General features: G+C 37.4%; 1 protein-coding gene across 1 annotated transcript; it reads left to right on the top strand.

Moving 5' to 3' along the window:
* Positions 1-1,595: 1,595 nt before the first annotated feature.
* LOC139728615 (actin maturation protease-like) lies at positions 1,596-6,901 on the top strand. The gene is made up of 6 exons (XM_071639556.1): positions 1,596-1,747; positions 3,083-3,166; positions 4,158-4,279; positions 4,888-5,014; positions 5,503-5,573; positions 6,478-6,901. Exons 1-6 carry the CDS (start codon positions 1,596-1,598, stop codon positions 6,825-6,827), a joined length of 906 nt encoding a protein of 301 aa, XP_071495657.1. The 3' UTR covers positions 6,828-6,901.
* The last annotated feature ends 8,577 nt before the right edge of the window (positions 6,902-15,478 follow it).

Here is a 15,478-nt window from a genome sequence, read left to right as displayed (position 1 = left end):
CATTAGGGTGTCGATGCATTACGACACACAGTCATACTCATTTTGTTCAGTCGATCAACCCAGTATAATTCCAGTCACTTTAAGTTTTAGATCCTTGGAGGAGACCTAAGCCGAAATATAAATGTGGATTCAGTACAAACAATAATAATCTGAAACAAGTAGAAGTAAGAACACAGCAAGAAATTTTGAGGAAAATCTGACAATCTATCTGTTCAAAAGTTATGAATTTCAGGGTTTCAGTGCCATTTTTGCTGGATATACAAGAAGACTACTAACTTGTGTGACATCATTTTGGACAACAATATGTACAGAAAATATAAGCAGCTGAATTCCACAATTGGATTTTTCTTGAAAAGTACCCAATCTATCGACTTAGTACCGACATAACAATATGTCATAGGTGATAAATATTCCCCTGCTTTCTGAAAGTTGTAAGTCATGTGCTTTTCGTAAAGAAAGTGAGAATATTGATTTATATGTATATATATGCCTATTTCCTTTATATTGTACATTGTCCATTATAATGACATCATTAAGTGTAGTAATCTCCTTGTAAAGCAATTAATGACTGCACCACAATTTTATTACTGTTATTAGAGTCATTACTGTTTAAGAAAGCAAACCTCGCATGGAGTTCCATAATGTTTAATCCCCCTTGAATTTCAAATGTTCCAAAGTCTGCATGTTTGTATGAATATAAATGGAATGGATAAAATTGTTATAATGATTGTTAGTGTTGAATATCATATTGTTGATATCGGCGCGTTAATTTTGCGGATGTCATCTGTGTTGTATGTTCTTAAAATTGTGATTAGTAACTTTCGATGTATACCTGCAGTTATCTAAGTGCATAATTGATCTGGTTATGGATGTTAAACATTTTCTTTAATGAAGGAATGATTCAAACAAATTTGATCTTCAGATTTTACTCAAACTTTCGCTGGTTTGTTCCACTAATATTGCTGCTTCCTCTCAAAACCCAAATTTATATTTGGGCTATGGTTTCCTTTAATGGTTTCGTGGAAAACTCTTTAACATATCATTTTGTTCAGCTGACTGGTATTGTGCGCTAGCTGCCATTGCCATTCATCATCGTTATTTATACTGTAGCCCCAGATCTAGAAGTAGTACACAGAACAGCATGAACAAACAAGAGCAGAAAGGGAGAATTAATCTTTGACAGTAATATTTTATTTACAGATCCTGGGTAGGCCCTATACAGAATGTTTCCCTTCCATTCCAGTTTTGGCTATGTGGCTGAGCTGAATTTGAATTGAAGTTGAACGTTGACAAGTGTGACCATGACTTACTGTGAATCTTGAGTAGTACGCTGTTTCAGACTAGAAATAATAGGGCATCTTGCTTGCAGTATTGACTTTCTTTTTTTTCTTGGTCAATATTACTTTGATTATAGTCAGACACACACACACATGCACATACACACACAGACAACACTTTTTTTCAAAACACATTTCTTTATTACAACACATCACAGGATATGTAAAGTGGGAATTGCAGAATCTAAGTATTCTAAGTAATGACTTTTGTTTGTACAGCTGTAATAGGGATCTGTGTGTCGGGATGATACATCTGCCATGGCATCAAACCCAGTGCCCCCACCTCCTCCCCCTCCGCTGCAGACCTGTAAGCCTGTTCCATCCACATCATCAGCAAGTGGAAGTGTTCATACTCCAGTATTGAGTGAAGAAGAGGAAACAAGGGTTACCATTCAAAGACTTCCAGACTGGTAAAATTCACAATATTTGATAACTTCTTATAGGTAGGCTTTGTGATTATGTTTGTCTGCCTTCATAATCGTTGCCGGTATGTCTACTTCAGTGAAGTAAGAGCCATAGTTTGCAGAATATTTGACACTGTTTCTCCGTGTGAGCCATGCATCCATGCACAGTCACATAATCCTACTATTTGCCAAGTTTCAAGTCTTTGCTCAAATGCACAGCTGCACACTGTATCAGTGATGAGCAAAAGAATGTAATGAGCAATGGGTGTGACATCATGATTTGGTACGGGAAGAATTCGGAACTAATGACCAAATATTCAACCAATATGTGATCTTCACCATCCAAATCTATGATTTTTCAAAGGGCGATACAGTGCACTCCTGTTGTAACGAACACAGTTATAACGAAATTCCGGTTACAACAAAATAACTTTTCAGGCCGCAACATTATGTGCTCTATATATTTCTATTGTTTCTTTATTCGGTTATAACAACATTTTGATATAACGCAAGAAAACTGCCCGTCCCGAGGACTTCGTTATAATGGGAGTCCATTGTATCTGTTTCATCCCACATTTAAACCAAATGGTCAAGTGAGCCCCTGCACAGATGCAACATTTGGATTGCAACTTTCTCTCATGTTTGCAGATGTTAATTTCAGCCATAGTTTGCTATCATCATCCTTGGGGAATTTACATCATAAATATTTAGAACTTCATGATGCCAGGGATATTGGCCATTCACTGAATATTACATTATTACCAAGAAAAAAAAACCCCTCTTTTTCTTCAAAATTCTGCTTATTCAGATCCAGGCCTGATAGAGCCAAGTTTATGTATAGTATGTGCCTTTGTGGATTAAATGTGAGTACACTTAGAGTTCCTGAATAATTCCAGAGTATCTCTAGTTGACCTCTTTTTTGTTCAATAAGTTCTTTAACCCGTTGAGGACAGCCTGATTTTGGTATAACACACATTTCCCATAGACATCTGCCCGAGTATTCTCGGGACTCACCTTCCATGGGTTAACATTACTTCAAAGGGTTTGCTGCCATCATGTTCATGTGAACTCTAGACTCTTAAAGTGTGACATGAAAGGCAATCTTAAAATAAGAAAAGAAAAGAGAAATAGTTCAGTAAACATTTCAGACAAACAAAAAGACCTAGATCATATCGAATTACGGTCCCTATAGGTGATGCCACAAGGAAGAGGAAGGGGAAGACAAGATATATTGAGCAGTATTCAGGTTGAGAGCATATGAGATGTCATTCATGCCTAACTTTGATTTTGATTACAAAGAAAGAGTGCCTCTTATGTTTGTTTGTTTTTTCTCTCTGGTAGGAGAGTGATATCTGATCCTGACTCCTGTTTGAGATGGTTGGCATGCAATCGGCAGGTTACACATGTTGGTCAGGAGGGTCCAACGTAAGTGTATGAAGCAGTGACGTTAGTTACTTTCAGACGGTGATCCCAAACTTCGAGGATAAGCTCTTTGGAGTGCCAAGTGTTACATTGTTGATTTCGTCACAAAATGAGTCATTTCAATGAAATGATCGACTGATTTCATGACGAAATAGCAATGTAAAACTTGGCACCCCATAGAGTTTATCCTCGAAGTTAGCATTTCCTTGAGGTCAAAAGAATCACTGTCTAAACATAACTAATTACTTCAAAAGACTTCATACAACTCTGGTTTGCCATGTGATTATTAAGTCATTTGAAACAGGAAAGAACAAGGAGAAAAAGCAAACAAAAGCACTTTGGAATGTAGGTAGTGCATATTACATTTGAATAGTTTGAACAAATGTTTTAGTTATGGCAAACACTGTTGTAACTGTGTGACACACATATCTAGATATATACATATTTCTCATTGAATATGATACAAAGATCAGTGGGGAAATAGTGTCTGGATAATTACAATGTTATTGTGTGAAGCTTTTGCCAGATGTGTTGGTTGCCTATTTGCCACAAATTTTACCTATTATATACCCTGCACAGTTGTAGTTGTAGAGAGTTTACGTCATTGACATGAATGATGACCATGCCTCCCATTTCATAAAACTTGTTATCAATAATAAGTTACAATAGTTGTTATAAGCTACTGAAATCATTGCATCAGATTGGCTGAGAGCATATTTGTCATAGAAATGTGGCAGTTCTTACTGATCACAAGTTTTATGAAACGGGACCCAGATACACCAATCATCATACTGAGAATTTTGGGTTCTTTTTGAAAGTGAGTACATGTACTCACACTGGAAATGCTGCAAGCAATCTACTGATTCCCGTATGTGAGTGAATCTGTGTATACATGTAACTGTAAGCCATAAAAGCAGACCATTGGTGAAGCCTTTACCTGCTGAACATGGTAAACAAACCAGCCTGCGATCTGTGTGTTTGTGTCTTGTGATAGATGTGGACTGGTGGCTTTGAGCATGGCAGCGATGATGCTGGGCCTGCCCGGCAAAACTCTGGCAGTCATCTTAGACACAGCCAAGAACAGAGGCTTCACACGACAGGGAGAGATGTTCTCAGGTTCACAGATGATCTCTTATCCACATTCACTGTCCTGACCAGACTTAGATTTTATTCTGCTTTCTCTGATCTTTAAAACAATGCCAGTCTATGATATTTTGGTTGGCCTGTAAATTTACCCATCAGTATATGTGAGGCTAATAAAAGATTGTGATTTGTGATTCACACGTAGCCATGGCTGTGCATTCAAACTTAGGCTACAGCATATAAATGGCCTGTATTTGTATGTGAGAGTATAATATGCATGATTGGATTTGTTTTAAGTGTTTTCATGCAGTCATAGATTTCTTATTTCAAAGAGAAGACCACAAAGATGATTTTAAAATAATATGTCTTGTGCTCCACATTGTACAATTTCAGCATTACTACAAACTAGGCAGTTATGAATGTGTGAGGAATCAGAATTTATTATTATTATTATTATTATTATTATTATTATTATTATTATTATTATTATTATTATTATTATTATTATTATTATTATTATTATTAACTATGTCTTGTAAATTGTTATTGTTTCATGTCATACAGCACAGACATCACTCAATTTCATAGTCATACTTTTCATAGTCAGCGTTGCTTGTCTTCTTGTCAATTCTGTTATCCAGCCAAAAACACCTTGAAATTAGCAGAAGAAGAGTTAGAGATGACTGGGATGTTGCTGTCTGGTGACCTGAGATCCAACATCTTGGAGATATTGACGCACCTGGCTAAAGGTCTTCCAGTTCTTATACCGTATCCTGACCCTATCATAGCCATTGAGATGGTTGTGTGATTGCATGGTATTTGAAGTCATTCTTGCATACTGATAAACCAATGAACTACTGTATACACTGTTATTTTTGTGAGGTTTAATTTTCATGAATTTTGTGAATCACTGTTTGACCTTGAATATAACAACGTGTGCGCTAGGATTATAATGCACTTTTGATAGCCTATCTCGGTGTCAAATCGCACAAGAATATCTCGTGAAAATGACCATGACCTATTTGCGAAAATATCTATGTGAGAAAGTGACAGCTTATACAGTATATGGTTTCTATTTTTCCTCAGCCGTGCAAATTTCATTCTTAGATCTTTATTCCTCAATACCGTACTCCTAATTGATTTTTATGGGAAATTCATTATGCCATGTCGTATCTCTGAAGGTAAATACATGTAAATATGGTGGTGTGCTCCATTTCTTTCCCCACCTTGTAAGCCTTGACTTGGAGTCCTCCCAGATATGATGCTGATTACAACCACGAGCCTGCTTCCAGGAATGGACACAGGGCACACTGGGCGGTTCTTACAGGTGATGCAATGTTGCTGTACTTTTTATCCCACCTGGGCCTGGCCTTGATATTTTACCACGTTTACTCAAGGGCCTATAATTTACTGGTGTAGTTCACTCACATGAATTATCACATGTATTTTTTGTAGTGACAGTTCTATGTCCTCCTTCCACTCCCCTGGACATACAGTATTTCTTACTTACCCTTTATGATGTCTTTCAAATGTTCTAAATACAGCTCTGTGTGGAGGGTATGATGTGTGTACTGTATCACGAGGATCATATCAGCCCTTTGTAACCGTACTGCACAGCTTAATCCCCATAAACAATAGATTGATTTGGTAAACCTGCGCAAATGTGTAAGATATAAAATGACGCTTCCTTTAGATTGTAGGGATTGCCACTTCCAGGAGAATCTAGGTACTCAAAGTCCACTCTAAGTAATTGAGTTGGGCAGTGTCCACTGGTGGTAAAACTATTGCTGTGGACAAAATGTTTGGGGTCGATCAAACAGGGAAGTTCCACAACATTTGTGAAGTCATCAGTGTGTTCTGATGAAGAACCATGCTGTGGGTTGGGTAAACCTGTGGAAAGTACTCAGGTTATAGTGGAGTATGTGTATACATACTTTTGATGCCGCACTTGCATTCTTCAAGAGTTACAGCATGTCAATATCTGACACAAAAGTGTGATACATGGCATAGTTGTGAGCAAACATTGTTTAGGTATGCAGTGTTTATATCATGGTACATTCAGTGTGGCATCTGGATGGTTTACCAATGAATGTATTGTGATAAAGAAGTTCACACATACACTGTACTTATTTCAGGAGACCTGTCAGAGCTTACAGGATAATGTAGAATATGTCAGGTTAGAGATGGCAAGGTACAGTGTGATTTTTTAATTTCATAATATTTTTTTTCAGGGTTTCTGCTGTCCTTCCCCCCAGACATGAAGACAACTCTTCCTATGGAATGCAAGAAAGACGTCTCTGCCACAAATTTAGTCTACCTCTCCCCTCCATGGTCAGCTGAGGACATAGCAAACCTCCCCAAGCTCCTCACGCATACATCCCGCATCTACGTGTTTGCCAGGCAGGGCAAGAGTCGTCTGCTGGGTCTCTGGTCGTACGAGACACTTGCGGAGAGCAACAAGAACCTCCAGGAGTACGACCCCTCGAAGTACGCTCTCCAGGGAGAATTCATCTTTCCCGAGGAAGGGTTAATGGATGGCCTTGCTCTTAAGGCTATTTTATTACAGACACTCCAACGCTGAGAGTCCAGCTTGATTAGGCTTTTCAGTGTTGGCAATATCTGGATGTGAATCTTCCTCATGGACTGCAAACACACAGAGAGGCCTGTGGTTTGACTGCGTCATGCTGCTCTTTAACAATACAGCTGCATTTATCACTTCCTCATAGGATGATTATTATGCGTAAATTGTTCTGAGCATAAACAAGAGAGTATAAATTTCAGTGCTGAAGAGATTCACTTGCTTTTGAAATCATGATGAGATTCAAATCTGATTTGGTAATATAAAGTCATTATGGCTTATGCTAAAGTTTAAATTCTTTGTCTAAATATAATCATATTTATGCAACATGGTTTATATGTCTCCACACAACTGATGCATGTTTTTAATGCAATAAGCATTTTAAGTGTGTTTTGCCATGGCTATCCATCAACATTCTCAAACTGTTCTGTTTCATATCCGGGGGAACCTCGTGATAACAAGGACCCTGAAGACAATTGCCCTGTTATATCAGCTTTAGTACTATACCAGGCTATAACAACAAAGAAATATAAAGATTGGGGACCTGCAATAAGATTTTTGTTCTGTCTGACCCCTTTATAACAAGGTCCCACTGTACTTACACACATTTAGAGAGAAGTTGATATACCCATGCCAGCAAAATATTTGGGGAAAAAAGAAGGATGTTTGTTGTGCACAAGCTGTGTTAGTAAATCATTTGCCAAAGTTTGTTAGAATTTATACAGAGTATTGCCTCCACACATGTGCCTGCAATGTACGGTGAAGTGTGTACAGTAGCAAATATGTGAGTACAATACAGAAATAAAGGTAGGAAGGATGTGGTAGAGGAAGAAGATAACAAAGGAGATGATAACCACTATAATTCAAACACAATAATCATTCGCTCATCTGTTCCTGTGTGGTGCTGTTGACTGCTGATATTGAATATTTAGACTATCCTGTGCAACTATCCTATGCAGCTATACCTTGCCAACAAGGCACAAAATGTCAACTCAATGTGTCTATCATCCACCGGGGCCTTGTTACAGTTGTAGTGAAACAGATACTTCTATTTTGGTCTTGTTTTCTCTCAAATTTGAATTGAAATGAATTACAGTACATGTAAATCGTTTGACAATACAGTTACAAATAACACTACAAAGGTAGTGAGACAGTACTAAAATGGTCTTCCAATTCTTCTCAAGTTAAACTTGTATATCTGTCTTGCCAGGGTAGTGGAACAAGGGTTTACTGATCTGCTGTGTCACGTGTACAACTCTTAGTAGACATAGAGAAGCATATAAAACTATAATTTTTCTATTTCTTTTAAATACATGTACACTTTTGTAAGTGTATGACCTTTGAATTGCATTTTGTGATTGTTTCAGTAGCAAATCCCTTACCTACTTAATTCTGCTGTAACTAATTAAGTCCAGAGGTGTTGACGTCAACCCACAATTGAACATGCATGAGCAGCATTTCAGACAGCATTGCACAGAAAACACTGACTTGCCTGTGCTATCTAAAGTTCTTGGCAATGCCTAGCATTCACCTTCATTGATAGACACCATGCAAGAGTGCTGTGCTGCCATAAGGCTGCGTTCACATAAAAGTATTCGGTATTCGGTATTCGCTATTCGCTATTCGCTATTCAGGCACCGAATACACCATCACCCGCACCGTCAACTCACCATCCCATGCAGTGAGGATTTCTTCCTCCTACATCCCAGCAAATCTTATTAACAATTTCTAAACTGCGTCAGAATGTCAGTCTACATGCTTATTTTTGCTAAAGGGCAAATCCAGACCAAAAGTGTCATTATTTCATAAACGAGAGACGGTATACGCTGCAAGAAAATCGAACAAGCTCGATTCCCACTTTGCTATACTTTTCGCAGCTATTCGTACTTTCGAATAGTGCCCTCCTATGTGAACCAGTGTTAGGAAATCCTATCGTTCGATTCAAGCTATTCGCGTGCCCTCGAAAAACGAGCCCGAATACCCGAAAAGTATACTTCTATGTGAACGCAGCCTAAGGAAATTTGTGAACTTGTGCAATAATGTTTGAAGTCTGTATCAGATCTGTGTATGATTAGGATTATGATATTTTATAAACTGAACAAACACAACTTCAGCCTGTGTGACTTCTTTTTTTTAAATGTTCATTGTAATTGTCATTCTGTATGTCAAATACACTGTAATTTGCTTTGACAGGAAAAGCTCAAGACGCATTACAGTCAAGGGTCCCCAAATATACATGTATGTGGATACAGTAAAAGTTTGGCCAATTATCAGGCAATTCCTTCAAGAGTTGGGAAGTTTCAGCGTTGTGGTCAATTAGATGCGCTTCACTGCAGCATGAAAAGCCTCATTAGGGCAAAGCATTTCTGTTTGTATTCAATAGACACATGCAGATAAACTTCCAACTCTTCACGCGCCACATTCGCACACCCGACTCAGTCGATGGTGTGCCAACTTCGCATATTCTGCTCAAACACACAACGCGCCCAAACCGATCGATAAATCGCCAAAGCCACACTACAATGAAAGCGTTTCTTGCAATTTCGTTCCTCTGACATATAGCTTGCATTTTATGTGGTGATTGAAGGTGTTTCCTACAGAATTTGTGTGTAAATTGTAAGTTTCTGTAACTATTTTGTGTGCAAAAGTCATGCCTTTTTACAATAATGTAGTTCCTGGTCATTTAAAAAAAAAAGCAATAACAGATTTGTCATACAATTTACATCAAAACAGAGCTTGACTTTTTTTTCTACAACTTTGCTCACTACATTTCCGGCTAAACAGAAATCTATAAAAGTTACATGGATTTGAAAAACAATATTTTCACAAAACATGACATCATTTTTGTCTCAGAATAATGTGGCACACTTTGGATTTCCTCCATGGCACATATAAAATCATCCATGAAATTTGGAAATGAACATGCAATGATTTTGTGAGAAAGATTTGTAAAGTACATGTACACTGTATTGGGTACTCATAAAAGCTTAAAAACAGTTTCTGATGCATGTTTGTATTGTTATATTTATGGGTTAAATGGGTAAGAAATTTCCAGATTAACCTGATCTACATCCATAGTTTCCCACAGACAACCTTTAAAATTTGTGTAAATTCAAATCATGAAAAAACTGTGAGGTTCTGAAAGGTGATAGAGAGCTTAGGCTGATATTTTGACATGTTATATTTATGTGTAGTGTTTAACCAATTCGCCGTATCACTGGTACAAGTAGACGCACTTATGCATGCCAAGTACGAACCCTTGCACCACCACCACAACACATCCTAAAAACACACAAACGCAGTAACGCACACAGACAGTAATCACTATACACTATAGCTTGCTCTCGAAAAAAATGAATAAACTACATGTAATTCCCCTGAGACTCCAACCTTTCTTCAGGCTGTTGATTGAAAAGAAACTTACAGTCGCCGTGAAACACATGGGGACACAACAGAAACTGCTGTAGCATTTGGCTGCATACGCGTAAGATCATAATACATTTGTATCTTGCTTCAAATGACATGTTTAGAAGCATGCATGTCGTGGGACTTCATGAAGATTGTTTCAAAAATTACGCTGCAAGATTGTTGTGTCAGTGTGACTTTCGATGAGCTGTGGCTGTAACTGACATAACATGCTGTGTGTCTGATGCAGAGAGGTGTGTGTTTAGTTTGTGGTATCTTCAATGTGAATGAAGTAACATGCTTCCAGGTTAATTGGGTACTCCGCTTAATCGGTTAAGAAATGCTCCGCCGGAGACTTCTGTACCAGCTAGCTAGACAAGGATAGCTTGATTAAATGGCTGCTGGTTTTGTGAATACTTTTGAGAACATAATGTACCATCTAAGCATATATCAGGACCAAGTGAAATCCTGTTTGGAGGAACTTGAACCATGTTACTAGTACATGTATATTGACTGGGTATGTGCTTATCTTTTGTCGTTCTTGGGCGAGTTAATGAAGTAGCACTTATCAAAATACCTTGGCACGACTGAAAAAAAAAATGCAACAGAAATAATCAATGCAGTATGTGCATTTTAGATTTTAGTGTAACTGACAAAGCAATTACCTAAGTAAATTTATTTTACAGTTTGCATTTACATATTCATGAAAAGATCTGTACAGTAATATACAAACTTATGGAGTCACGTTCAACTTGCATTTCTCAATTAATTCCCAAACATAGACACAACAAACCTTTCATAGAAAGGTTTATCTAGAAATAATTGTGATATCTCATCAATCAGGCATTCTTCTGTGCCTGATAATATGCATTACACTTTTAGGAAAACAAAACTCATACAGAGGATCACACAGTTCTGCCACAATAATGTTCAATCTACAGAATCACTAAATGTGAAGTGATTTTCAATGACAGGTGCACTTACATAAACTGCACAGTGTACTTTAAGCTTAATTTTTGGTTACATGGAAAATCCTTGACATACACAACCATGAGTTGACACATTTCATACATAATGAAAGGATGATGTACTATTCCTTAATGACTTTGTACTGCAAATACATCCTATTCTTTTTCTCCTTCAAAAGATACCGTTTTACTCCTTATCAAAATCAGTTTATTCACTCTTTTGATCTGTCAGAAACTGGTATTATTTAAACATGCCAAAAATCTTGAGATATATAATTTCTTGTGTGAATGTACTTGAAATGACAGTCTGCGTGTCATCTATTTCCCCCTGAAATTATTGCTCGAAGAAAATGAAAAGAAAAATGAAAAAATATGACCAGTCAGCAGAAATACACATTGAATCAACTGTCGCAGGCTATATACTCCTACACTGCACCATCAAATCAAATGATGTATACCTGCTTGCTACAATACAAGTTTTTCATTACACTTTCACATAGAGCATATATCGCATGCATTCATATCAGGACCTGTAAAAATATATCTTGCAACACATATTTGCAAATTGAAAATTGCTCTATCCCCCCACCTCTCTACCCCCCCCCCCCCCCCCCCCCCACCATGTGGAATAAAAACAAATTAATAATACAATTGCTGCTGTAGCTTGTATTCCATCAAAAGTTTAGGGGGAAAAAAAAATCAATATATAAAATAACATAAGTGGAGAGACTAGCTGTCTGGTTTTGTGTGCAACTTTCCAGACTGTCTTACTAATACATTCATATATTTTTACAAAATTCAATACAAAATATATGTGTTGTTGGGTAGGATAACGAACAGCCACTAAGAAAAGTCAAACAAATGTATTCATAGATTTCCTCCTCTTTTCTTTTCTGGTTTCAAAGAGACATGCAACCAACAAGGTGACTATAATGGAAAGCTACAGTTGACTCAGTACAGGGTATAGGAAGGCAACAGTGCATTTACCTCGCTCTTTGCCAGAAAGGTAGTTTCCTGGCTCATATTCAAAAGGACTATATGACTGTACGCCATCATGATGAAATACTTTAAAGGGAAATGGGCAATGGAGAGCTGCAACCTTTAGAATGACTGCACACACACACACACACAAAAAAAGGAAAAGGGACATTTCATCCTATCTTGTTCCATTGCTTTCTTAAATTTGATTAAGACTCATGCAGAGTAAAGACAACTCTTAGTATCAAATCAAGAAAGACAAATGGAAACAGAATTGAAATATATGAATAAATTCACATGCAAACATACCTCTACAGGATATTTGTACTTACATACATCATATTTGGCACAGTGACAATTTGCAAGTATGCCTGTAATTAGATATCTGATAATTCACAGTACATTTCATAACTTTCTCAATGAATTATTAGTAGTTTCTACATCCTTCAAAACCGTCAAATACATATTTTCTGAAATGCATCATGAAGTGGAAACACAATTATTCCTTTGAATTTTTTTAATGACTAACTCAATGGAGCCATTATACTACCAACAAGGAATTTTAGGAAATGGCAAGTTATACAGGCCTTTTGTGGCAGTATCATGTAGTAAGTAATTTGAGTGTACAAAGGTGTGGGTAAAAATTGGACATTTGTATAACTGTAATTGTCACTAGCTTGGGACGTACCAGTAAACAGTCCTTGGACCAAACTAGAAAGTGTCTATCTTGCCATAAAATCACACTTTTGTTCTTTACATGCATATCACCATCTTTGGAAAATGTCACATGAGATACTATCCAGGTATGTGTCTGGCTCTCTGGGATTGTTTTGTATTTGATACAGAGTACTAGCTCATTCTTTTTCTCATCTTATTTTTTAATACTTGTAATCATTGTAACCTAATATCTTATTCTTTTCTCCTTTCTCTACGAGCTGAAGTCACTGAAGAGTGGTTCTTTAGCATCAATAACCGACTTCACAGATCACACACAAAATTGGTGCAAATTAAGAGGAGTACACTCAAACTAAATGTACAACTCACAACAAGATCTAAATTTCACATTTGTCTACAAACGCATGAAAAAAATAGATAAAGGAAACAAATATGCTCCCCCTCCCTCTATATGTACTTACTTTATCGATGAATGGAGCATGTGGGCCAGACTGTCTTTAATACATACAATCTTATCAAAGCCTTTTAGGACAAAAAAGGAAGAAAATACAGAACCACAAGAGAGATAAACAATGAAAAGTGGTGAACACACAATTACATCAATCTCCTGGGTCGAGGTCCTCCAGGCAAGGGGGGAAAAATGCAATTTCTGGTATTCTATTCTCAACTTCTCCCATAGCAACACTCTTACGCATTCCCCCCCCCCCCCCACCCCAATTTACTACTGTGGAATAATTGAAAGGGGAAAAAGCTGCACAGAGTTTAACACAAATAAGGAAGAAGTGCAGTATACAACTTTCACAAAGCTTTGTATGAATTTGCCCTAAAGGTAAACAAAGAAAGAAAGAAAGAAAAAAAAAAAGAGAATTTCCTGGCCAGTCACAGCCATGATTTGAAGGCAACCACTCCCCTCTCCCCCCATAAACAAGATATCTACTTATCGATAATTTTCATATGGTCTGCAAACTATAATCTCCCAGCTTTACGAAATGAGGTTTTAGATGCACATTTGCACTTGTTTCCAAACTAATCTTGCACCGTTCCAAGACAGCTCCTTCAACTGCAGAGACGTACATATCTATGATGAACAGTAACACAACAGTGCATGGACGCTCATCAAACGAAACATTTACACATTGAAATTTTATTGGTCCCATAGTGCATAGTATCTTCCCTGACTTTTGAGACATTGATGTAGTGAAACCATACCCCCCCCCCCCAAAAAAAAAGAAGGTTATTTCAACTCGATCAGGGCGTTTTGCTCTTTTAATGCACATATACATGTACACACACAAACACACACAAACACACACACACACACACACTCACTCACTCATTCACAGACACATGCAAACATAAAACATGCATTTGATACACTGGCAATTTGAAAGTCCCATATCATGGAACTGGTGAAACACTGCACACATCAATGAAGTGCTGGTGTGGTTTCAATCTTGTAGAAACCTTCCTAAAATATGATCTAATCTAAAAGTGGCATTTTCAAGTTCTCTGCGAAAAGTGGAGGAAAGGGAGATCATTGCCCCCTCCCTTGCCCCCTCCCCCCCCCCTTCCCCATATGAGGCAAGAAAATATAACTTAAAAAACACTTGCTTCATGTTTGTGAAGGTGTGAGCTAATAATGTATTTTAATGCGGACACTTTGATAATGACATTGTAGAAGCCGATGCTTTTTAGTTATATTCACACAAATACATTATGTAAATGCAAAAAGTTTCCAAAGGGATCCATTACATACTTGAAAAAAAAAAATGTAAATAATTTGATGGGCTACTGTAGGTGAAAATTAAAGACAAGCGATTTGTAAGCTGTGACAACTTTGATGAATATCTATGAAAAAGGACTTGCTATATTTGGCAACTCTATGAATAGTTTGTGGGAAGTTTGCTTATCAAAAGCGAAAGTCATTCAATCTGAACTAATCTTCTGCATAGATAAGCAATTCAAGACTCATGCCGAAGAGTGTAAAAGGTTGTATGAAGTTCTGCAATCAGACTGCCTCTGAAGAAGGCATCTTTGGGATCGATTTCTACTAAAGCTTGCACACAGGCACACACACATTGACAGTAAGAGACAAGACAGCATCTTTTCCCCTCCATGTTGCTTTTGGATGTAATTTGGGCGGGTTGTCAGTGTATTCCATACATATCAAAGGGCAGTACATACATAACGATTCTTTCGAATTGTCATGCTAAAACCTACCCAGTAAAGAAGATTCTTCATTGAAAAATCACCCAGAAGTGTTCCCCCACCCCCTCCTTCACAGTTTATTATTCTTTGTTAATTTCACTAATTTAAACTATGTCTGTAGTATATGCGTCATGAAACAGACCAAAGGCATTAATGTCATTGAAGTAACCATATTGCCATGCACAGTTAGACATAAATAATCGTCTTTGCCACATTTCGTAACTTCTTGGTGCAATAAAACCTACATGAAGCACCAAATCCCATGATGGAGATATTTGCTTTTTTATTTCTCAAAAGAAATAGCAATATATAGCGCGAGTCACAGCACAAAAAGTGGGTGTCATCAGCAAATTAAGCACACTGATGAGTCACTCTCCTTGAAAAGCAATGGAGGGGGAAAGATGGAGAGATATTTGGTAA

This window comes from Diadema antillarum, unplaced genomic scaffold (assembly GCF_040938485.1).
Source record: "Diadema antillarum isolate AM-2024a unplaced genomic scaffold, OU_Dant_1.0 seq00000187_RagTag, whole genome shotgun sequence".
NCBI classification, from domain to species: domain Eukaryota; kingdom Metazoa; phylum Echinodermata; class Echinoidea; order Diadematoida; family Diadematidae; genus Diadema; species Diadema antillarum.
Note: the sequence above shows the minus strand (reverse complement) of the source record. Positions and strands in the feature narration are given on the sequence as shown.